Source organism: Pavona decussata, unplaced genomic scaffold, assembly GCF_977016875.1.
Source record: "Pavona decussata unplaced genomic scaffold, jaPavDecu1.1 SCAFFOLD_186, whole genome shotgun sequence".
NCBI classification, from domain to species: Eukaryota; Metazoa; Cnidaria; class Anthozoa; order Scleractinia; family Agariciidae; genus Pavona; species Pavona decussata.
This window is the reverse complement of record NW_028145595.1, coordinates 939,206-963,707: the sequence shown is the minus strand read 5'-3', so window position 1 is coordinate 963,707 and position 24,502 is coordinate 939,206. Positions and strand designations below refer to the sequence as shown.

The window sequence follows — 24,502 nt, the reverse complement described above, 5'->3', positions numbered from 1 at the left end:
AATCTTTTTTAAGCTGTACATTTTCCTTGCATTTATATCATCGAGAAAAGCAAATTAAAAATAACTCATATCAACTATAACTCCACTGTCCAAACTCGAGGTTTTACCAGAAGCTCCTGCTTCTACATCATTCTCTCATTTTTCGGGAGGCGATCATTTCCGGCCATGAAATCTCGTTTTGGGCTTTGAGTTTTACTTTTGCCACTTCATGTTTTTTTCTAAATTTAGAAAGACGTTTTGTAGTTATGTAATTTTCAGGTTGAATAGTTAATCTTTCTTTCTCGTTCAGCCCAATTTGTAAAATACCAATTTTCCTCAATTTTGTACGCATTTTATTTAATTTGGGGGTCTAATACTGCAGGTAAAAACGACAGAGTAAACGTGTATTCATTAATAATCGTTTGGTCAAAGAAGATTTTAAATTATGCCAAAACTGATGTTTTGCGAATAAAGGAAGAAAAGAAGAAACAAGTGATATATGAGCGTGAGCATATGAGTTAAGCTTTTAGTAAAACAAACAAACAAACAAATAATCCAAGCAAGTAGAAAAGATTTTCGAGGGGCGTAAAAAGCCATGTTATGTAAGTTCATATTCGATGTAAATGACCACGTTTTGTTCTTTGGATGTCTGCTTCACCAACACGCAAGATGAGCGTTACTTCTGATTTGTCGGGGAGCGCCTCGCAAGGAGAACTTATGTCCCGTTTCGCGCTCTCCCTTTTGAGAAAATGTTTATATTTTTCTCATATATACTTGTTTTCTTTGTGTTATGTTTCGTAATAGAGCTGATGACCTAAAAAGAAAAAAGAAGAAGAAGAAAGAAACTAAAGTATTGTTTCTACTGGCGACCACTCAAATTGTCCGAGACACTGGTGACCTGTCATGAACTTCACACGTGCTCGGGCGTCAAGCGTGCGCGTGCGCCATGACTAGACACAAATGGAGCGAGTTATTCAAAGCCAGATTAAGCTGATCCTTGGTTAACGGCAACTTTGATTCGAGTATATTAACTAATCCGTGAGGATTCGTCCAAAAGATTTTTGTGCCTTCGTTTTGCCTTAGACTTTTCTTTACCATTAGCTTAAAAAGAGCTTTTGAAATCAATTTTAATGAGCGAGATGAAAACCTTGGTCAACTTGTAATTGTGGATTAGCGTTAATCGGCTTTCGAAAAACCCGGCCCAGACAGTTGTCTGTCATCAAAACAAGACGAAACATGACCAAAAGCAAGTCGCAATTTGTTTTTTGGCGTCTCTTGCTTCAGACAAACCACTACAACCCTTTTGGTACGTAACGTATTTTTGGAGAAGAAACTTGCCTTGCGTTCAACGCTTGCGTTGTTTACTAGAGTATCCCATAACGTGTAAAATAAGGAAGATGTGACATCTATTTTTAAACATTGTGTCATTGAGATATGCTCTAATTTAACCCAAGTATTGGGCTATTTTTAACTTGCCTGTGTGCACAAGAAATCACGAGATTTAATTAGTCACGAAAAAGAGTCAAAAGAAACTAATTTTGGTATCACATTGGACAAGTGATTTTTCTTTAAATATTTTTGATTTGCGTCTCTTTGAACAAAGCACGTGTCATGTAGTTTTATTTACAGTCACGCCGGTGGGCTTTGAGTTTCAGTTGGGATATTTCACGTCAATGGAAAATTGAATATTTTCCTTTAAGAAAGACATTTTCCAGCAATGATAACTGTTTCATTAAACCTTGTGACGTCAACATGTGTTCAAATCATTTATAAGCTGTACATTTTTCTTGCATTTATATTATCGAGAAAAAAAAATTAAAAATAACTCATATCAACTATAACTCCACTGTCCAAATTCGAGGTTTTACAAGGAAGCTCCTGCTTCTACATCATTCTCTCATTTTTGGGGAGGCGATCATTTCCGGCCATGAAGTCTCGCTTTGGGCTTTGAGTTTCAGTTTTGCCACTTCATGTTTTTTTTTCTAAATTTAGAAAGACGTTTCGTAGTTATCTAATTTTCAGGTTGAATAGTTAATCTTTCTTTCTCGTCTAGCCCTATTTGTAAAATACCAATTTCCCTCAATTTTGTACGCATTTTATTTAATTTGGGGGTCATAATACTGCAAGTAAAAATGTACAGAGTAAACATGTACTTATTAATAATCGTTTGGTCGTAGAAGATTTTAAATTATGCCAAAACTGCTGTTTTGCAAATAAAGGAAGAAAAGAAGAAACAAGTGATACATGAGCGTGAGCATATGAGGTAAGATTTTAGTAAAACAAACAAACAATAATCCAAGCAAGTAAAAATGATTTTCGAGGGGCGTAAAAAGCCGTGTTTTGTCAGTTCATATCCGGTGTTATAACCACTTTTTGATCTTTGGATGTCTGCTTCACAAACACGCAAGATGAGCGTTACTTCTGATTTGTCGGGAAGCGCCTCGCAAGAAGAACTTATGTTCCGTTTCGCGCTCTCCCTTATGAGAAAATGTTTATATTTTTCTCGTATATATTTGTTTTGTTTATGTTATGTTTCCCGATAAAGCTGATGAACTAAAAAGAAAAAGCGAAGAAAAAGAAGAAGAAGAAGAAGAAGAAGAAGAAGAAGAAGAAGAAGAAGAAGAAAGAAACTAAAGTATTGTTTCTACAGGTGACCAATCAAATTGTCCGAGACACTGGTGACCTGTCATGAGCTTCACACGTGCTCGGGCGTCACGGGTGCGCTTGCGCCATGACTAGACACAAATGGAGCGAGTTTTTCAAAGCCCGATTAAACTGATCCTACTAATCCGTGAGGATTCGTCCAAAAGATTTTTGTGCCTTAGTTTTGCCTTAGACTTTTCTTTACCATAAGCTTAAAAAGAGCTTTTGAAATCATTTTTAATGAGCGAAATAAAAACCCTGGTCACTTGTAATTGTGGATTAGTGTTAATCGGCTTTCGAACAACCGGATCCAGACGGTTGTCTGTCATCACAACAAGACGAAACATGACCAAAACTAAGTCGCGATCTGTGTGTTGGCATGGCGTCTCTTGCTTCAGACAAACCACTAATACCCTTTTGGTAGCGTATTTTTGGAGAAGAAACTTGCCTTGCGTTCAACGCTTGCGTTGTTTACTAGAGTATCCCATATCGTGCAAAATAAGAAAGATGTGACATCTATTTTTAAACATTGCGTCATTGAGATATGCTCTAATTGAACCCAAGTATTAGGCTATTTTTAACTTGCCTGTGTGCACAAGGAACCACGAGATTTAATTAGTCAAAAAAAAAAAAAAATAAAGAGTCAAAAGAAACTAATTTTGGTATCATCTTAAACAAATGATTTTTCTTTACATGTTTGATTTGCGTGCTTTTGAACAAAGCACGTGTCACGTAGTTTTATTTACAGTCACGCTGGTGGGCTGTGAGTTTAAGAAAGACATTTTCCAGCTGTGATTAACTGTTTCAATGAACCTTGTGACGTCAACATGTGTTCAAATCATTTGCAAGCTGTACATTTTCCTTGCATTTACATTATCGAGAAAAAAATTTAAAAATAACTCATATCAACTATAACTCCACTGTCCAAATTCGAGGTTTTATCAGAAGCTCCTGCTTCTAAACCATTCTCTCATTTTTGGGGAGGCGATCATTTCCGGCCGTGAAGTCTCGCTTTTGGCTTTGAGTTTCAGTTTTGCCACTTCATGTTTTTTTCTAAATTTAGAAAGACGTTTTGTAGTTATCTAATTTTCAGGTTAGATAGTTAATCTTTCTATTTCGTCTAGCCCAATTTGTAAAATACCAATTTTCTTCAATTTTGTACGCTTTTTATTTAATTTAGGGGTCATAATACTACAAGTAAAAATGTACAGAGTAAACATGTATTTATTAATAATCGTTTGGTCATAGAAGATTTTAAATTCTGTCAAAACTGATGTTTTGCGAATAAAGGAAGAAAAGAAGAAACAAGTGATATATGAGCGTGAGCATTTGAGGTGAGATTTTAGTAAAACAATCAAACAAATAATCCAAGCGAGTAAAAAAGATTTTCGAGGGGCGTAAAAAGCCGTGTTATGTCAGTTCATATTCGGTGTTATAACCACTTTTTGATCTTTGGATGTCTGCTTCACCAACACGCAAGATGAGCGTTACTTCTGATTTGTCGGGAAGCGCCTCGCAAGGAGAACTTATGTTCGTTTCGCGCTCTCCCCTATGAGAAAATGTTTATATTTTTCTCGTATATATTTGTTTTGTTTGTGTTATGTTTCCCAATCTGAAAGCTGATGAACTAAAAAGAAAAAAAAAAGAAGAAGAAGAAGAAGAAGAAGAAGAAGAAGAAGAAGAAGAAGAAGAAGAAGAAGAAGAAGAAGAAGAAGAAGAAGAAGAAGAAGAAGAAGAAGAAGAAGAAGAAGAAGAAGAAGAAGAAGAAGAAGAAGAAGAAGAAAGAAACTGAAGTATTGTTTCTTCTGGCGACCAATCAAATTGTCCGAGACACTGGCGACCTGCCATGAACTTCACATGTGCTCGGACGTCACGCGTGCGCGTGCGCCATGACTAGACACAAATGGAGCGAGTTATTTAAAGCCCAATTAAGCTGATCCTGGGTTAACGTGAACTTTGATTCGAGTATATTTACTAATCCGTGATAATTCGTCCAAAAGATTTTTGTGCCTTAGTTTTGCGTTAGACTTTCCTTACCATTAGTTTAAAAAGAGCTTTTGAAACCATTTTTAATGTGCGAGATAACAACTTCGGTTAACTTTTAATCGTGGATTAGTGTTAATCGGCTTTCGAACAACCGGGTCCAGACGGTTGTCTGTCATCACAACAAGACGAAACATGACCAAACTAAGTCACGATTTGTGTGTTGGCGTCCCTTGCTTCAGACAAACCACTAATACCCTTTTCGTAGCGTATTTTTGGAGAAGAAACTTGCCTTGCGTTCAACGCTTGTGTTGCAGAATATCCAATACCGTGCAGAGCGAGAAAAGATGTGACATCTATTTTTAAACATTACGTCATTGAGATATGCTCTAATTTAGTCCAAGTATTGAGCTATTTTTAACTTGTCTGTATGCACAAGAAATCACAAGATATAATAAGTGACGAACAAGAGTCAAAAGAAACTAATTTTGGTATCATCTTGAACAAGTGGTCATTCTTCAAATTTTTGATTTGCGTGCTTTTGCACGGGACCACAAACGAAAATGCTCCAAGTATACGCGATCTGTAAAAGATCTAATCAGCCAAAAATATAAATGACTCATTTTCTGCAAGCCTGATCGGACCGTAGATCTTTTTAGACAGTCCGATGTGCTGTAATTTCCTAGCATGGTTTGGCCATGTATCTGTGAAGAAAAGTTTTGCTTTTCTCATTTAACTTATTGCGACAGCCACGTGAATTTCAGTTCTTTTGTTCATTTTTCGTAGTCACCCGCTATGACGTGGACAGATGTCTGAATTTGGGCCCATCCGAAATCACTACCACGTGCATTTGGTAGACCACTCGACTCACGTTGGTTGCTCTACTTTTTGCTGTGCTACACCGTGCTGGCGAGAGCCGACCAGCCCAAAACAGCTGTCCACGGTTGCCGCATTCTGTTGATTCTTGGTTTGGTCTCTATCATGTCGCTGCCGTGTTAAGTTTTCTATGCAATCCGACCAGCCTTGCAGAAATCTAAGTTTTTTATACAGAGCACGTGTCGCGCAGTTTCACTTGCAGTCACGCTGGTGGGTTTTGAGTTTCAGTTGGGCTATTTCACGTTTTCGGTAACGTCGCTGGATAATTAAATATTTTCCTTTGTGAAAGACATTTTCCAGCTGTACTTTATAATAACTGTTTCATTGAACCTTGTGACGCCAACACGTGTTAAAATCATTTTTTAGATGTACATTTTCCTTGCATTTATATTATCGAGGAAAAAAAAATCTACTCATATCAACTATAAATCCACTGTCCAAATTCCAGATTTTATCAGAAGCTCCCGATTGTTACATCATTCTCTCATTTTTGTGGACGCGATTATTTCCGGTCATGATCCTTTGCGTACTAATTTGGGGGATGCTGATCACTTGCTGGCTCGAGTCAAGTATTCGGGACGGGACAAAAATTGCGCGGGTGAAATCGGGACTTTAAGACGGGCGAGAAGAGCGCAGAAGGCGACATCGTTTCAACTACACTCCATTTGTTAAAAGATCCTTTTTAATCCTTTTTAATAAGAACGTTGAGGCTGAGATTGACTAAAATTTAAGAACATACTAAGAATATTACCCAGGCTGAGAGTCAGGAACATTTTTATTTTGACCAAATGTTTTTAAAATGAATAGGAAAAATACGGATAAAATAATGCATGTAAAACTTCAGTCTATACAGTCCAATTAACCCAAATGATAAAGGGACACATCTTAAGAACATCTTAAGAACTTTTTCTTGCTCAAATTGCCAAAAAATAAGAACGATCAGCCTCAGCCACCAAATTAGACGTTAAATTAGAGAGTCTAATCGATAAACGAAACAAGGCATGCGACAAATGCTACACACAATTAAAAGCGGGATCCAATTTTTTTTACGCCGTAGCCTTTGGAAATTGGTCTTTAACAGAAAGCAGAAATTATGGGAGAAGGAGGGGATGGTTAACGTTTGTGGGGGTAGGGCCGGTTTCGGAATTTTCGAAGCGAAAAGGTGGAGGCGGGTTAAGATGTTGAGAACATTCGTGTTATGGTATGGATATTTTATTGAATCAACCGAACTTTCCACTTGAAATGTCTTTGCAAATCCATAAAATTTGCAAAGACAGCACCAAAAAGCAAGAGAAAAATGAATGTATACTGTGCACTTACAGGGAGCCGAAAATCACATAAAGTTCTTCCTAAATCCAAGATCACTAGGCTATTCTTTTCATGTTTTTTTTTTTTTTTTTAGCCAAGAACTATTAAAGGGAACTTCCACTCTGACAACAAACTTTGACGTTAAATTGTTAGAAATGTCATAATTTCTAAATTTTAGCTTAAAAAGTAGAAATAACACTCAAGTGTGCTAAAAATTAGATACGATTAACGTCTATTTTTGCTTCTAAATTTCCCGTGCGCCCGTGCGCCGCTATTTTGGATTTTATGACGTCATACGGTTGCCTCGGAAGTTCTTTTGGTGAAACAATTGAACAACCGTATTACGTCATGAAGTAAAACATGGCGGCGCCCGGGAATTTTCATAGCGAAAATGAGCGATAATCAAAGCCTGTTTTGTCCGGCACAGAAATATTATTTCTATGTTTTAATCTATTTCAACAGTGGAGGTTTCCTTTCAGAACCATTAGTTCCTTCACTATTATAGCAAAGATATCGCTAACGTCACCAACAATATTAATATATCAACCAGAGGCCTATTGGCTGTTGAAGGTAAATGAGTCGTTTCAATGGTTGGCACAACTTAAAGGGGAAGTATCACGGTAATTTGACGCCATTTCTAAAACCCAAAAATGTTTGTCTGTCAACAGAAACAAATAAATAGTTGTCTAGTTTTGTTATAAATCATCACCCCAGTGTAACAAAACTGTCGATTATTGCCCCTGGCTAGAGACAGAGTAGGTCGGAATGGATTGAAACTTAAAAAATGTTAGGCTAACGTTTTTCAAGTTGTCGCATTTTTGTTTCCAAAATGCGTTAGAACAGATCACGAGTTGTTCCTTTCAAGAATTTAGTTAATTTCTTTCCTCTCGTTGTTCTAGAACTTTTTTGTAGCTAAGTGAAGATCTTATTTCTCCATTTTTAACAAAAGACCCTATGACACTTCCCCTTTAAAAACAAAAAGGTAAATCTGTGACGTAAACAGATGTCTTCCCCATCATACCCTTCCACCCGACACAACAGAGCTACCTTCATTGTAAACATTTCTCAAACTCATTAATAATTCAAAAGCCAAAGACAAAGGAAATCAAGCACCGTGACGTGTTTGGATATCTGATGAAAAACTCCTCGTTTTTGCATCCTCAATTTCTCCTTCAAAATCAGTTTGTTTGAGAAGTTATATCAAACACTCGTCACAGTGTTTCATCACAATATCAAAAACCTCGAAGTTCGTTAAAAAATACCCCGCTACGCGTCGTATTTTCAACTCTCTTCTCGGTGTTTGATATGTGATGAAACACTGTGTCTCGTGTTTGATATATTACTTCAAATTTCGCACATTCTTAGCAGGAAATAACTCGTTACATCAATGTGCAACCAAACGCTAAATAAAAACACCCTTTCCTTTCTTCATGGATTACAACATGTTTTCAGAACTAATGGATAAAGGTGTTAGTTTCTAAAGACACTGCGGTGCTGTGTCGGTGGGGAGTAGAAACGAATGTTTGGTTGCGTCGGTCCCTCTGATGAAGGGCTAACGCTCGAGACGTCAGCACTCGAATCTCTTAAAGGGAGGGGTTCACATTTCAGCGCATGTGCATGAATCTAAATGCTTCATTCTCTTTCTTATCAACTTTATGGCCTTAAAAATCCCACTCACATGTACTTCAGTAATCACATTTTATAACTAATACAAGCAAAATGACTGATGACCAAAATTCACAGAAAATGCTGGTGGATTGTACTCATATTGTCGATATTGAATTTAGCATTGACCCGTAGGATTTATTCCACGGTTGAAATGCGAAACGACGCGATCATATGAAAAAATTACCATCCGAGTTACCTATTCCCTTCCCAATGGTTCATAAACAACGAATTAAATTAAACAGGCTACGGTCATAGCGAGCAAAGGCGAAAAAGTATTTTGATTCATGGACATGCGCAGAACCGTGAACCCCTCCCTTAAACAATGGCCAATTTACCTTCAGTTATGAACTCTGTTGATAAACCAAACATTCGTTTTCAGAACTAACCCATAATGAGACCCAATTCTTTGAGAGCTTCTCTTTACTGTTTCGTGACCCACTCACGGGTTACTGAAGTACTGGCAACAGTGCATTAACGTCTCGTACAACAAATGTTCACTTCAGTGCAGTCTCCAGGCCAGGATAAACGTTCTGTTTGACCACAGAACTGTTGCGTACCTTACTGTTAGCTAGTCATAGACCTTGAGTTATGTCATGTGGTTCTTTGGTATGAAAATGTGCTAATCAAATCCTAAAGTGTGACCATTCAAATGAAAGCTACTGAGCAGTGCTTTCCTGTGGTGCTGTTTATTATGCTGTACAAGGTGATTCTACCTTTTGAGTCTGTGGATAAAATCCTAAAGTGTGACCATTCAAATGAAAGCTACTGAGCAGTACTTTACTGTGGTGCTGTTTATTATGCTGTACAAGGTGATTCTACCTTTTGAGTCTGTGGATAAAATCCTAAAGTGTGACCATTCAAATGAAAGCTACTGAGCAGTACTTTACTGTCGTGCTGTTTATTATGCTGTACAAGGTGATTCTACCTTTTGAGTCTGTGGATAAAATCCTAAAGTGTGACCATTCAAATGAAAGCTACTGAGCAGTACTTTACTGTCGTGCTGTTTATTATGCTGTACAAGGTGGTTCTAACTTTTGAGTCTGTGGATAAAATCCTAAAGTGTGACCATTCAAATGAAAGCTACTGAGCAGTATTTTCCTGTGGTGCTTTTTATTATGCTGTACAAGGTGATTCTTACTTTTGAGTCTGTGGATGAAATCCTAAAGTGTGACCATTCAAATGAAAGCTACTGAGCAGTACTTTCCTATGGTGCTGTTTATTATGCTGTACAAGGTGATTCTAACTTTTGAGTCTGTGGATGAAATCCTAAAGTGTGACCATTCAAATGAAAGCTACTGAGCAGTACTTTCCTGTGGTGCTGTTTATTATGCTGTACAAGGTGGTTCTTACTTTTGAGTCTGTCGATGAAATCCTAAGGTGTGACCAATCAAATGAAAGCTATGGACCAGTATCTTCCTGCAGTTCTTTTTATTACGCCACATTATACAAGGAGATCAGTCTAGCTTTCAATCTGCAGATTAAGTCCTACAGTGTGACCATTCAAATGGAAGCTAGTAAGCAGTACGCTTTATAGTACTGTTTACATGTCAATTTTTTCTACGTCAATATTTTACAATATTAAAAGGTACAGTGCCAAGAGTTCATGAACAGGGAGAAGCAAATGTCATGCATACAACGTTGTAGCCAGAGCAAAAAAACAGCAAAGAAGAAATCGCATGTAAGCGCCCCCCCCCCCCCCCCCCCGCATATTGGTGCCACCGCTGACCAGCAATGACTAGATGTTTAGATTCATACAATTAACAATCGCTTTTATCTCTCAAACTGACCTTAGCTTTTCAATTACAATTACACGAAGGGAAACTTATTTCAAACTTAAGAGGAAAAGAAGGGAACAAAAACAAGAATATTGAAAGCTTTGAACCCGAAGTCGTTATCTGTTATCCACAACCACTACACCTAAATGAGGAGTTGCTGCCGAGGATTGTAATTTTTAACGTATTTATATAGAGTTACTCATCACAATAAACGAAAGCTAACCGTTTTCGCATCTGTGCTTAACTCTTAATACTGTAGATCTGTGCTAAGCCCCCAAATGATGTTCCTTGCCTCACTGGAGCCCTATACACTCAGTTCTCTGCCTAATAAATGAGGTTCTGTTCCCGTGTACATAAGTACTACAACATGACGATAAGAAATACAACATTGTGTAAACCTCATAAGGTGTTGAAGGTCAGTTTGAGATATGGAAACAAGTGTTAACCCATTCACACAAACACTCAAGGTCAACTATTAAAAGACAGTTTAGACGGTGTTTAACAAAACCACGTTCTAAGCCGTTTTCAATTTTGTCAACAATCATATCTAAACATTGTCTGCTGTTGACGGTAAAAAGAAGGCTTGCATGCCAGACCAGAAAGCTATTTATCTACTTGAAATAAAACACTTATAAACAGATTTGAAGGCCCACTGATTGTCTCAAGCCGCAGCCTATTAAAGTTAGTCTCTGTTTAAATAACTAGCCCTAAAAGTTTTTACACTCAAGGATAAGAAAATTGGTCGGTCAACGTATCGCTTTAAACACCCAGCTCCCTGAGATAGAAACATTTTGTTTCCTACCATCAGTTATTTAGCACGGCCCCAAATAATTTAATACTGAAACAATTATGAAATGACTACTTGAGGCTAAAAACCGGACACTTTGAAATAGTTTAAGGGCCTCCACAGACGAGGGCAAACTTTTTAGTTGTCAATAACAGAACTTTTCGATGACAAAACATCTCGTGTGTGAATCAAGTTATCGACTACAAATGGTGAAATATAAAGTCGTTGACAACAAAGTAGTTTCCTTTTGACGAAAACTACTTTCGTTGTTGATAACAAATGCAGCAGTTTTGTTATTGACAACTGACTTTCTCCCGTCTGTGAATAAGTCATCAATTATTACTAAAGTCTATTTTTTCGGTGCCCACAATTTATTGCATGATGTACACATGCGCATTACAAGCAAGTTTCCAGGCTCCCTCAAAACATACAGGTTATGGACAACTAAACTTTCCGTGTGTCTAATAGTTGTCGATTCGATATTTAAGGGGAAGTATCGTGGGGTTTTTTGATATCTTTTGCTAAAAATGATGAAATAAGACCTTCAATCAGCTGCCAAATAATTCTAGAATGACGAGAGGAATGATATCAATATAATTCTTGAAAGGAACAACTCGTGATCTGTTCTAGCGCATTTATGAAACAAAGATGCGAGAACTTGAAAAACATTAGCCTAACATTTTTCAAGTTTCAATCCATACCAGCCTACTCTGTCTCTGGCCAGAGGCACTAATCGACAGTTGTATTGCACTGAGGTGATAATTTATAACAAACTTGACAATTATTTCGTTGTCTCTTCTGACAGGGTTTTAAAATGGCAGCAAATTTTCGTGATACTTCCCCTTGAAGTTGTCAATTGAAAACAGCTGTCGATAACAATTTGCCCTGTCTGTGGAGGCCCTTGAAGACAATTGCATAGACATTATTGTTTTAAAAATACAGTTACATGTTCAAGCTGAGCTACATCAATCATGTTTCAAACAAATCCCCTCTTACGTTGCACCTGTAGTTTTGAATTTATAATTTGTTTTAAGGAAACTATTTGGCATCAGATTTCAAGTGTTTTTTTTTTTCATACAAACATTCTACCTTAAAATTCCAAATAAGGGTAAAAGCCCTTGGGCTTATAATTTATTCATTTAAACACAATTTTTCAGGGTAGCGGAGGGAAGGATTATTGATACAGGGAATCAGTTTGCGTTTCAAAATTGGTTGTGTGTGATGTCTAATAATACTAACCTGACGCCTTAAAACAGCGAACCCTGATGTACATAACCTTGTACATGGTGGAGGGGAGGGGAGAGGTTATTATCAGAAGGGTATATAAGTATGAGATTTGGATGGGCCAAATTTGGAATTTACGGTATTCTGCCTCATTTAAAAATGACGGATTTAATGGCAAAAAAATGCCTGCTCCAAAGATACTGGATAATGTAGTATTGGCTGTCTCAACAACATTGGAAAGCCGCCCAAAGCAGTCTGTGCCATCATATCACAAACTATTGCTTAGTTACTGAACAACTCTGATAAGAACTTCCAACTCACTACACTCTGATTTAAAACATACTTACAGAGTAGATTGGCGACTGCGAATATAAAATTGATTGTTTCCAGAAATGAGAGGCATTTTTAAGTCACTGTAGAACAGTGAAACTACGTCATGTCACGATGATGTCTTCTTCCATATACCTCCTTCTAAATTCCTATACGCTCCAAGATTAAATATATACTGTTTATGCTTCGTTTTCTCTGAGCACCAATCAGTACGATTCCTCTCATAAGTGCACTTCACGCAGATAAACTGCAGGGTGTCCCCAAGCCGTGAATGTGCAAAGGTGCATCCTGCTGGAGCCTTGCCCTCAACATGCCGCCAGCACTCCTCGGATTTATCCGACCCCCTAACAGGCACTCCATGGCGCATCCTTCCTTCTTTATCCCAGTACATTGGCTTGAATGCGACTTTCTTGCCCGATGTTATGTGTTTCCCGTCCAATGGCTTCCATCCTTTTTTGGGGTTCCGACTCAGCATGGCTTGCTTATACTCGGGTGTTTCCGGTAAGCTATCCAGATACCCTTGTAGCGTCTGTGGCCCAACGTTCTGTAAGCTTGAGGACAGCCGCGACACTCCACTCTCTACAGAGATATCATCACACTTTCTAAAGTGACTGGTATCTGGTTTTTCTGATGTTGTTAACATTGCAGCTGGTGGCAGGCGGGGTGGAGGCTGACTGATAGGAGTCGGTTGAATTCTTTGTGCCAACGGTGGATAATAAGTAGAGTTTTCTGGGTTTGAGGTATAGCTATGCTGGCTGTCCTGGCTAAGACCTGCTGTTTCTGTAAGGATGGGGAAAAAATAATTTTCAAATTTATTATCCTATTTTATTTTGTTAGATAAACATTATAGTTGAGTCACATACTTGAAAATCCATACAAAAACCTCTAATTGAGACCGTCCCCAAAATCCATACAAAACTCTGAATTTTAGCGGCACAATACGTTCTTATCTCTGGAATGTTAGTTAACGTGTGTTAATTCTTTTCTTAAAAAAAAAAAAAGGCGTCAATCACCTTTTGTCATGTGATCCAAAAGAATCAGGTGATATAAAAAAGTGAGATGAAAAGCTGTTTTTAAACTTCATTTAGCTGATGAACCTTCTGCGAAAGAAGCGAAAGCTCCAAATTTAAAACCTTTTTCTCCAAATTAAAAAATTTAGTATACACATGTTAAATTCTGAAATTTTTTCTAGTTTTGGGACACTAGCTAAATACTGTTAGTGTTTTGTACAATCTAGCTATTGTTCAGTGGAAAATAAATTAATTAAGCTGTACATGTACATGTATGTTTGTCAACTTTAATTCTAATATCTCAAAACTTAGAAAAATCTCAAGAATTTATATGGATTTGGGGGATGCTCTTCAAGTTAGAGATTTTTGTTTGGAAGTTGAACCATGTTCAAAGGTTTATAACTTGCCTGTTATTTAACCAAACAGCACTAAACATGGTCAAATTATTCATCTTAATGTGAACTAAATGTGGTGGTGCCAATTTACCAATTACAGTAGATAAAATTTTCATCTAGACAATTAGTCGCCTGATTGACATAGAAATGGCCTATACAATGTTGTTCTGGCTTGTAAGGTCTGTGGATAAAATCTTCCTGTAAAACTATCCAAATTAAAGCTTAATAAGAAAGTACAGGATTCTATTTTGTTTACTTTGCACATACATGGGGTGACTATACACTACAGTAGCCTCAATACAACAGTCATGCTTTCTTCCCCACCTTGGAGGTGGCAGCCTTCCCCAGTTCTATCCCTCCCTTCTCTACTTAGCAGTGCAATCAAGAAGTTACTCACCAGAATTCAGAGCAGAAGCATACGAATGTTGAGATTCCATCTCCATATTTTCAAAGTCCTTCAACGACTGTTCAATAGCTAGATCCTCTCTCTCATCAACAATATCCTTTGGCGACGGCAAGGGCGAGGCCACTTTCTGATGCTGGGTTGTGTCTTGAGGTGGCACATGAGAAGATACCATTGCTCTTGAAATATGGCTCATGTCAGGAACGTCATGATTAAATAAAACCCCAGCTTGGCTGGCGATAGCATCAGAAACTGGCATATTTGAAGCAGCAGTTGTGGCAGTTGCTTGAAGGAACGTACCATACATATTGGTGGCATAATCTGGGTACTGGCCTATACTTGACCACATTTGCGCAGCTAAATAAGGGTCCATCTGCTGTGTACCATAGGAAACAGGCACCTGAGCAGGACTTAATGATCCATTCGGAGGTTCATTTAGTTTAAAATCTGTGCCAGTCAGCTGAGCTGCATATTGGTTTAAAAATTCTTGTTGAGAAGTCAGATTCATCTCTGCCATGTTGTTGATAAATTTGTTATAGTCGGCATCAGAAAGGATAATATCGTCAGTCTGAACACAGGCATCGACCGTCTCTACGGAGACTTGCGAGTATTTTTCTGCCGTCGCTACCTTTCCCAACTTCTTTACTTGTTCTATTAAGGAAAAGCAATGGCGGGGGTAAACGGAAATGAGAGAGGAAACAGCTGAGGTGGCAAAGAATCAACACAAGAAACTTATAATTTAGCTTCAATGTAAGTTCAAGTGAACCTGAAGAACATGAAAAAAATGTGAATGCCTTGTTTTTAGTGGCTTTACATTTACAGTGTACTGAACCTTGAGCTAGGCACTCCACTCAAATAATTGAAAACAATAATGAAAAAATCAAATGTACATGTATTGTAACAGGTTAAAATCTCAACTGGCAGTAGGCAGACCAGATGTCTACATGTATTAATTTTACAAGCTTGGCCAAAGAGGTTTAAGAGTTGGACTGACCTGGACTTCCAGATTTCAAGTCTGGTGCGCTGACTAAATAGCAGACAGCAAGAAGCACTATATATGTTGTTCACCCTTTGCTATGTACATGTATATATGTACATGTAGAACTCACTGCAAAGTTATCTAATACAATAAACTTTATTTGCAGTAAGGGATCATGAACCTAAGCTGCAAAATAATACTGTAGTTTTGTGTATTAAAACTGAATCAATAAAATTTTTTTTGAGTTGTTTGGACCGACTTTAACAGTGACTGAGGAGCAAATCAAATTAGCAAAAAACAAAATTCGCTTTGACTTATAGCTTTAAAAAAGTAATTTGGACGCTCGCATTTAGAGGTCGTGAAAAATTCGACAATTTGTCTTATTTCAAAATTCTTGGTATAGTGTAATAGCCAGCTCTATAAGCTTTAATTTGATATAGGGGTCTAGGTATCTACAGTTTAAACTGGACGCGCTACATCAATTAAACGCGAGACAACTCTGAAGGTATGGGGTAACCTTAACACTCTAACTTTAGACACATGCCCAATCAAGAAAAGAATGTTACTTGCTTCCCTTAATCTGGTCCCACATCTGTAGCCATTAGCTAATATCTCCTACCTTGAATGGCATGTCTTTTACTCCAAGACTTCATAATCGGAATACACCTCCCAAGGGGAATACCTATTTCCTGCAGGTATATAAATATGTCTATAGTTAATAAACAGAATTAAACTTGTGAAAGAAATGTAATGTTACATTTTGAGTCTGGTGAATAAATCATACGTCAAAATGTTTTTTTTTTTTCAGTCAGTGACATAGGCATACTCGGAAAAAGGAAGTCTGAGTTCTCCCGACAGGAGTTGAACTTGAGACCTTCCGATTACTAGTTCGGATGCTCTGCCACTGAGCTACAGGAGACTCATACATGTAGGAGCTAGGCCATTAATCTAGGTTCATGTGGCAAACATCCTGCATACTGCTGGGAATTACTGCATATATATTAGGTATAAATTTGAAGATAAATTTTCAGACAGCACAATAGACAGTAAAACCTTCAGGCCTGATCATATGGAAGGCAGGTGACCTGGTACATGAGCTACCCACCCAACTGGGCTACCTGGAGCTGGTAAATTTTGCATGCTTTATTACAAAACACATTGAAGTGTTCACGTAACACGCCGGGTCATTTGGTTTCATGAACCACCCTGGATCACCTACCTACAATTTTGGACAAATCAAAACAAAAATTAAGACTGCCCCTCCCCTCATTTCAATGATGAAAAAATAGTGCATTTTGCTTTGTGCATGAATTCATCATCGATTTGGGGGGAAGGGGAGTTTTAATTTCTTTTTGTTCTGTCCAAGATTGTCCAGGTAAGCTTTCTTTCTTGAGACTATGTAAATGGCCAAGGCACGATCAAGTGGTTATCTGTGCTTTGCTGTCATGTAATATGTCAAACACGAGGAAGAGTGTTTCATCCAATGAAGGGTTTGAAAAAATTGAGACACACTCTCATATAATCATGCATTATTTTATTATTCTTGTGACTAAATTTTCATTATTTTGCATTTCTGATTAGTATAAATATATTTATTTCAAATTTAATTCTGTAACTTATTTCGTAACTGACAGTGGCTGTTTTAACGGCCGAAACACATCTTCAAAATTAAAAGGATTGTGTTTTTTCTTCAAAATGATAATAAAATCATAACTGTATTTACACTTACTCTGAGAAGCAATTTTAGTTCATCTTCTGTCTCTACAAAGCTCAATGTCTGGTCCTGTAAATACCAAAAAAATAAACTTGGTTTTAAAGGTGATTCTTGTACCTCACCATTCTGTGTTTCTATGGGAATGTAGACTTCCCTGCCTCAACATTCCCCAAGGGAAAAATATTATTGTCAGCTCAGATTACAGAAAACCAAATTATAATGTATTCCTGTTTTGGCTTGTCACACACAGAAGTCTGACTGTTGTAGTCTTGATATCTTCAATTCTACAGATGTATTCATCATTTCGTTTCATTTCGCAAAATACAGTGGCAAGTTTCTTCTAAGCACTCAACAACATGGAGTTGTTCTTGCGCTGAGCCGGTTCCACAAGCAAGTCGGGAAGTGTAGTCATACTTTGTCAAACCCTTCTGAAAGGCTTTTCCCAGGCAATTCAAAAGAACAATGAAAGATCAACAATACGAAAACAATGAGCTAGCTCATACCTACTAATGCGTATGACTAGACGCCCATCTGCAGATTTTTAGACGCGTATACGCGTCCGCAGCAGATGCATTTCAAGCGTATGTTTTGGTTTGCTTAATTCTGGTCTGCACTGTAGCTTCCTTTCTGGACAATTTTAATGATATTCTCTCTAATATATCCAAAGATAACAAACAATGCAGGGTTCAAGACTAATGGTAGCCAACTAGCCACAGACTTATGACTAGTAAAAATTTCATTTGGGTTAGTAAGTTTTGTTCTTTGACCAGCCACTATGACCAGTAATGATTGTAAAGGACTGCAAGGTCAAACAAAAATGAAATTCATTTAAGCAAATCAAGAGAAGAGAAACTAATTAAAATAAAGACTGTTTGTGGATTTCATAGACTTCACTTCTTTAATTGAAAAACAAGTTGAACCCCTTACAAAGGAGACAAACAATTTACTTTTCCGAGTTTTTCTGTAATGAAAGCAACAAGTGGCAGAATCTATGTACTGTACTCATTTTTTCATAAACCTCTTGAGAGGTTAATACTTTCTGGGATTGGCATTCTTTAACACAATAAGATAATGATTGGTGCAGTCTAAGCATCCATTGTTTGATATATTAAACTTCAGAGTTTATTTTTGATAACAATCAAAGATTTAAGAAAATACCTGAATACAGTGTTCCTGAAAAGTTACTTTTAAGTCGGCCATTCCCAGGTTATCCAGAACTTTGAAAACCTCCTGGTATAACTCATTTCCATAGGCATGGCTGTTATGGTATGTATTTGATTGCATCATCTGCAATTTGTAAAAACAATATGTAATTAAATATTAGTCGCCATATAAATGAGAAAGCTTACGAGGTCCTGTTTGCACATACAGACTACTACAAATTGTTTCATTTTCCTAGAACAATAAGTGGAGTGGAATGTCTTATCATCTGAAGCAGTTCCTTTAAATTGATGGTTTTTACTTATCTGTTTTTATCTATTTATTTATTGTTTATTAGTTCATTGCCGCTGACCAATTTGCAAGAATCATCATTTTTGATGGAGGCAAATTAATGGCAGATAGATAGATAGATATATTTAGTATACACCAAGCATTGTAATGCTTGTCTAATGCAGTCAATGCAGCTGTTTGTGGACTCCAATTGGCCACTCAAACTATGGATAGTTAACAATAATTATTATTCCACAAGTGTGTGCTGGATTGAGTTGGGTATAATCATCATTAACAAGTGTGACTGGAATATATTATTTGATTATTTAAAGTGCCTATGAAGTAAAAAACTTTTTTTCGTATTTTTAAAGCTTTTTGTGTCCTGATTATGTAATGACAAAAGACATTTGACAAAATCAACTAAAACCAACATTTTTCGCCCTCCAAAGAACCTCAAAATTCACTAAATTGTGTCCTGTGGACTGCGAACAAGTCTTTGCTCAGGACAATGCTGATGATGTAGCAAATGCCTCGAAGAGTTGTTTACTTCTTACTTCTGAAGTATTCCCTATGTCGTTTTGGCCGCGTGCAAGATGGAGACACTTTTAGGTGCCAAATTTAAGACTTTCATTTCGATTTATTCTGTGCCGTGAATGTTTTACCGCCTAAAACCTACATATTAAGAATCAGAAAAAATAATAATAAACTATCATAGAAGAACAAGAAATTTTTAACTTCATAGGCACTTTAAAAACAACCACAAAAACTTGCTAAATCTTGCTGATTTAATGATATTTTCTTCCCCTGACTCGTACTATTGCCATATTGTGAGGCATGGCATGATGGCTCACATACCATGGCCGCTAAACCAACCAAAACTCTAGAACTATGTTATTCAATGAGTCAGTTTTTAATAACTTTGTTTTGTCCTGGCATCATCCTGGATTTTTCGCACAAGTCATTTGTCAGTTGATCAGAGTAAAGTGACTCCTTGAGCCTGGCTACCCAATGGTTTGGTATAGATCATATTAAAAACAATAATTAAAAATTTATGATACACCTCAATGTAGGTAAATAATGGTAAATATTTACTTAAACACTCTGTGGCTTAGAATATTCTGCCACTATCTTCCTTCACCTCAGTGAATAATAGTTATTATTGTTCAAATTATTTTTCACATTATTGAGCTTTTTCAAGATTTTACAAATTTTTTAAACTTTTCAACTTTGTCGCAATTTTTTATAGTTAAATTGCTCAACATATCTCTTCTTCTACGTATCTTACAAAACTGTACAGAAGAAACAATGGCCATTTTCAGTAACAGCCATTTTCATACTCTGGAGATACACAAGGGCCGCATTATTTTTAGCATCTGCTTGAGGAATTGTAGAACACGACTTTGTCAGGGTGTGTATGCATGCAAAAACAGTTTCATATTTAAATTGCAAGTGTAAACTGTAGGGCGTAGCAGTGATTTCAGTGTTATTTATAGCTGCAATGTCACATTGGTTTTGATCTTGTGTTAAAGGCACCGTTTCACTAGGCAATTTGTCTTCCGACTTGTCTCACAATTTCGTTGCCCCATTGCACGAATCGTTGTCAAGTGTACATGCCCTGAAGTGAACTTATCTCGCAATGTTTTTGTTGCAGCTACCGTTGCACGAAGTAGAACTGACTTCTACTTTTCGCAACTGTTGCGGCGACACAAAATTGTGAGATAGGTTCATTTCATGACATGTTACACTTGACAACGATTTGTGCAACTTGTGTGGCAACAAAATTGCGAGACAAGTTGGAAGAAAAATTGCCTAGTGTAATAGTGCCTTAAACTTGGTAAATTTGTAAAATTTCTCAGAAAACATACTTAACAGTGATATTGCACTTAAATCTGACTGAAATCACAACTGGTTTACACGTGAAAATTGAAGTCGCAATCTTGCATGAGAAAAATTGCAGTGAAGTACAACCAAAGTTTATAGCTGAAAGATATTTATAGCTGTGATGTCAAAATTGTGTTTAACTTGATGTTAATTTGTAGGATTTCTCAGAAACGATATAGTGATATTGCATTTGAATCTTCACGTAACTGAAATTGCAGCTGGTTTACACATGCAATTTGAAGTTGCAGTCTCACATAAGTAAACTTGCGGTGAGGTGCAGCAAAAATTCAATCAAAAGTTGCGAGTTGAAACAGGCCTGAATTAACAAATAAAGAAGCCTCGACTGTGCTCTGTTCTGTTGTAAAGCACGCAGGAAGCGGCTAGAGCACGAAAGAAGTGTAGGGGGAAACACGAGACATAGTCGAGTGTTTCTCCCTACTTCTTGAGTGCTCTAGCCGCTTCCTAAGTGCTTTACAACAGAACAGAGCACAGCCAAGGCTTCTTTATTTGTTTAATGATAAAGAATTCTTTTATTTCCCCCCGCATTTGCCCTCATTTTCAAAACCAACTTCATTTTCCGAACGAACAGATCTGGCGTCAGCGTGCATCTGTTCTCTGATAAAGCACGCTAAAATAAGCCAATCACAATCTTTGTTAGAATGTTTCAAATGATTTAATTGGTTGAACAACACGAAAGCTGTCAGACATGTCAAAACAAGCCATCAAAGTTTACAAACTTTGCTCAGTTCGAATGTAACGCCAGTAGCGTCAGCACCTCTTCAGTTTTCCCTTTCAAAAATCAGGATGGAAAAGTAAAATGTTCATTGAAATCAGGTGGATTTGTGGCTCGTGAAAATCTGGACGTCATCAACATGGCAATTCGAAAACAAACTGCTTAAAAGCTTGCGGCCGGTAATAAACCAACTGCTGCGCTGTGTTTTGTGAATGAACAACAGTCGAATTCACGGGAGCAAGACTGAGTGCTCGAACTGTTGACACCGTTAGGAAAAGGGCTGCTGTGACTGCTGTGGCTTCCCACTCAATGCTCCAGAGAGGATATCTGAGCAAGCTGTAAGTTGTTCACTCGAAGGGCGAGCGTTGTAATTTCTGAGGCTTGCTTCACTGCAGTGAGCGGAGGTGGCCATGATGCAGCATGATAGAACTTGCACCAAAAATGTAAGGATCTTGTAAGCTTATATATTTGTGTATTCGTTAGCTAATTAAATTTTCAGTTCTCTCAATTTTTTGTTTGATCTTTTTGTACGAGAATATAGCTAACGAGCATTTACAGGACCTTTTATCACTTGTTTAAGCTTGTGACATTTTTACATCTTTCGTTCTAAAACTTGAGCTGTCCATTTTATGCTATCTTTGGTGTTTATCGTCTCTGCCTTTGATGTAATTTAGACCATTTCGTCGGTTGACATGTTTGCAAATCTCGGTTTGTTTATATTTCTACTTGGCTCTGGGTTTTAGTCGCTAACTTCTTCGGAAACTTCACTTTCAATCACCGTGTTATTTGTACTGTTTTTTTACCTTTTACCTATGTCCAGCTCGTTTACGTTTTCTAGGTTATAAAAGACGTCTGGATAGAAAAATTATAATAATAATAAATAAACAAAACCGAGAGAGAAGTCGAGGAATTTCACAAACAGGGTGATGGCGTGACACCGTTGCTCCGTGCATCTGTACTCTGATAAAGCACGCTGTTTCAACCAATCAGCGCGCGCGTTATATCGAAATTTTATTATAATGATAAACAAACTATGAACAGCATAAACAAAATGACCCTGTACTGTTTGCCAATTATAAAACTGGCTGTAAATTTCTGATCTTTCATCTTGATTAATGAATATGCATTTTACAATAGCTCTCAAATTTTCTGGGTGCTGATTGGCCTTTAGCTATTGTCTATTAACAGTACAGACAATAAAAATGACATCGAATGCACTGTGCACGCTTTCTAAATGGAAAATAAAGCCAATTCTGCTTGCACTTTTCCTTGTTATTGTAATTAACAAATCAACAGCAGTTTTCTATGGTCTTAACTCTTATAGACGATATAATGTCATAAAATGTTCAAAACTTGGCAGTGAAACCACAAGCCACTGGTCTATAAGAGTATAGACCATAGAAAACTGCTGTAGATTTGTTATTTTAGCTAATTCTTTCATTCAATGCCTTCTTTTGAAAAGTTGCTTTCAATTTCACATAATTTAAGCTTAAGTTATGGTTGACCAAAGGGAATTTATATGTACACAGAAAATTAGAGTGTGATAATGCCTATAGTGACAATTCGACAACGATAATTCGTACGTGTGAAAATTAATACAGACAACCTTTGTCACAGTGCGTTACACAAAATCGGGAAAATTTAAGCTTACGAGTTAGTTAATTGCAGTCTATGACCATAAGTTATACAGCGCGTTGAAATAATAATTAGTTGTCTCGTGAACTCATTACTACAGTATTTTCCTTGCATGAACTTTTTTCAAATTCTTTCTTCAAATTTAGATCCTTTCTTTGCGTTAAATTACCTGTTTTTTTCCCAATAAGCACTTCCTGTACTCAACGAATTTGAACATTTCAAACTGAAAATCACCTAACAAGAAACGGAAAATGACTACCTATTTTAACCCGATCAAAGGAAAATTTCACTTACCTTTTAAAGGGTATAGCTTTCCGTTTCCTCTATACGTTTTAGATCTCGAAAATTCGATCTCGAAGCCGGACAATTTTTCTGTTAACGGACAATCAACATTCTTTTACTAATGCACACCGCCATGTTCTAAGTACTCCGGCAAGAGGACTGGGACCAAGATCTGCTAACCGCTGGAGAGCATGGGATGCGGTCGCAAGTTTGACATGTTTTCATAACCTTCCAGGTATTTTTTAAACCGAAGTTTTTTTTAAGCATTTATTATCCATTCCAAACGATTCGGAAAACCTTTATGGTATTACTTCTATATCAATTACTGTCACGTTAATTTATTGGTTTTTTTTTTTTAGCACAGTGCCCATCCCTTCCCCCGGAGCGGTGAGGCATTTTTGCCACACTGTCCACCCTGGGTCGGGCATTGGCCTTCCACCCATTTACAGCATGGTCGCTTCTTTTAATGACCAATTCATCGGCAAATAGGTAAGTTTCTTATTGAATGCGTCTAGATAGGACACAAATAGGACGCTAAAGCTGCAGAATGACCTATTTTTACAATACTACGGAAAATAAGACCTCTCTAGTGCTAAATTTGACTTGAATTAGCTAGGATTTTATTGAAAGTAAGACGAGAAACGAGGAAAATAAAACATTTTGGAGCCACTACCTCGGGGCATTTGAACAACAGGGGGTCGGCCCGGGGGGGAGGGGGCAAGGGGAATTGACTCATCTTCTTTCTTTTAGGTGCTGGTCTTGCTGCATCCTGTAGCCTAAGACAAGTCATCTTTCCAACACTTTCCTTAAAAACTTTTTAAAATTCCATAGCATCGCACTGGTGCACAAGTACACTGGAAAAGAGATTTAAGGGAAGGAAAGGTGTGATCGCAGACAATGGATCCCGGCGAAAAGCGAGCGGCTAATTTCTTCTTCTTTATTTGCCATAGAACAGAAAAATGTTATGCAAAAGTAGCAATAAAGATATGGGGAAGAGATCTCAAGAAACCATCGGGCTTATATAAAGAGGCCACCTCGAAAACACAATAAATACAAAATAGAGCTGCCCATCTGCGGATGAACAAATCAGAATTATTTCAGTAAAAACTTGTACATTGTTTCTTGAAGATTAAGAAAGCCAGATGACCCTGTGACGTGCGCTGGAAGAGAATTTCAAGTTATTGGGCCTAAATAAAGAATTGTAAACCTCATATAACCATTAACCATACAAAAAGACTAGTAGTAATCATTGTGTAACAAGGGCTTTTGGGAAATTTGGCGCCGTGCCTGAGCGAGAGGTGCCTTGCTACCTTCCGAGATTTTTTTCTACTTCAAGTGGACCAGCTCTTTTTCACTGAGGAACACCGCGTTTATTGCAGATCTTGACTCATTCTGTTACAGGTAGAACTCCAGAACTTTTAATGAAGCCGGAACATTTGTCATATAAGACCCGTAGCCAATAGTAT

General features: G+C 37.4%; 2 protein-coding genes across 2 annotated transcripts in view; one reads left to right on the top strand and one right to left on the bottom strand.

Moving 5' to 3' along the window:
• LOC146462578 (mitogen-activated protein kinase kinase kinase 1-like) overlaps window positions 1–24,502 on the top strand; it is a 145,519-nt gene that overhangs the window by 58,451 nt on the left and 62,566 nt on the right. The window lies entirely within an intron of this gene.
• On the bottom strand, window positions 9,865–23,198 carry LOC146462586 (uncharacterized). The gene is made up of 6 exons (XM_085085522.1): window positions 23,049–23,198; window positions 18,233–18,361; window positions 17,090–17,143; window positions 15,980–16,049; window positions 14,376–15,032; window positions 9,865–13,353 (listed from the first exon to the last, which is right to left on the bottom strand). The coding sequence occupies exons 2-6, from the start codon at window positions 18,359–18,361 to the stop codon at window positions 12,683–12,685; spliced, it is 1,581 nt and encodes a 526-aa protein (XP_084941648.1). The 5' UTR covers window positions 23,049–23,198; the 3' UTR covers window positions 9,865–12,682.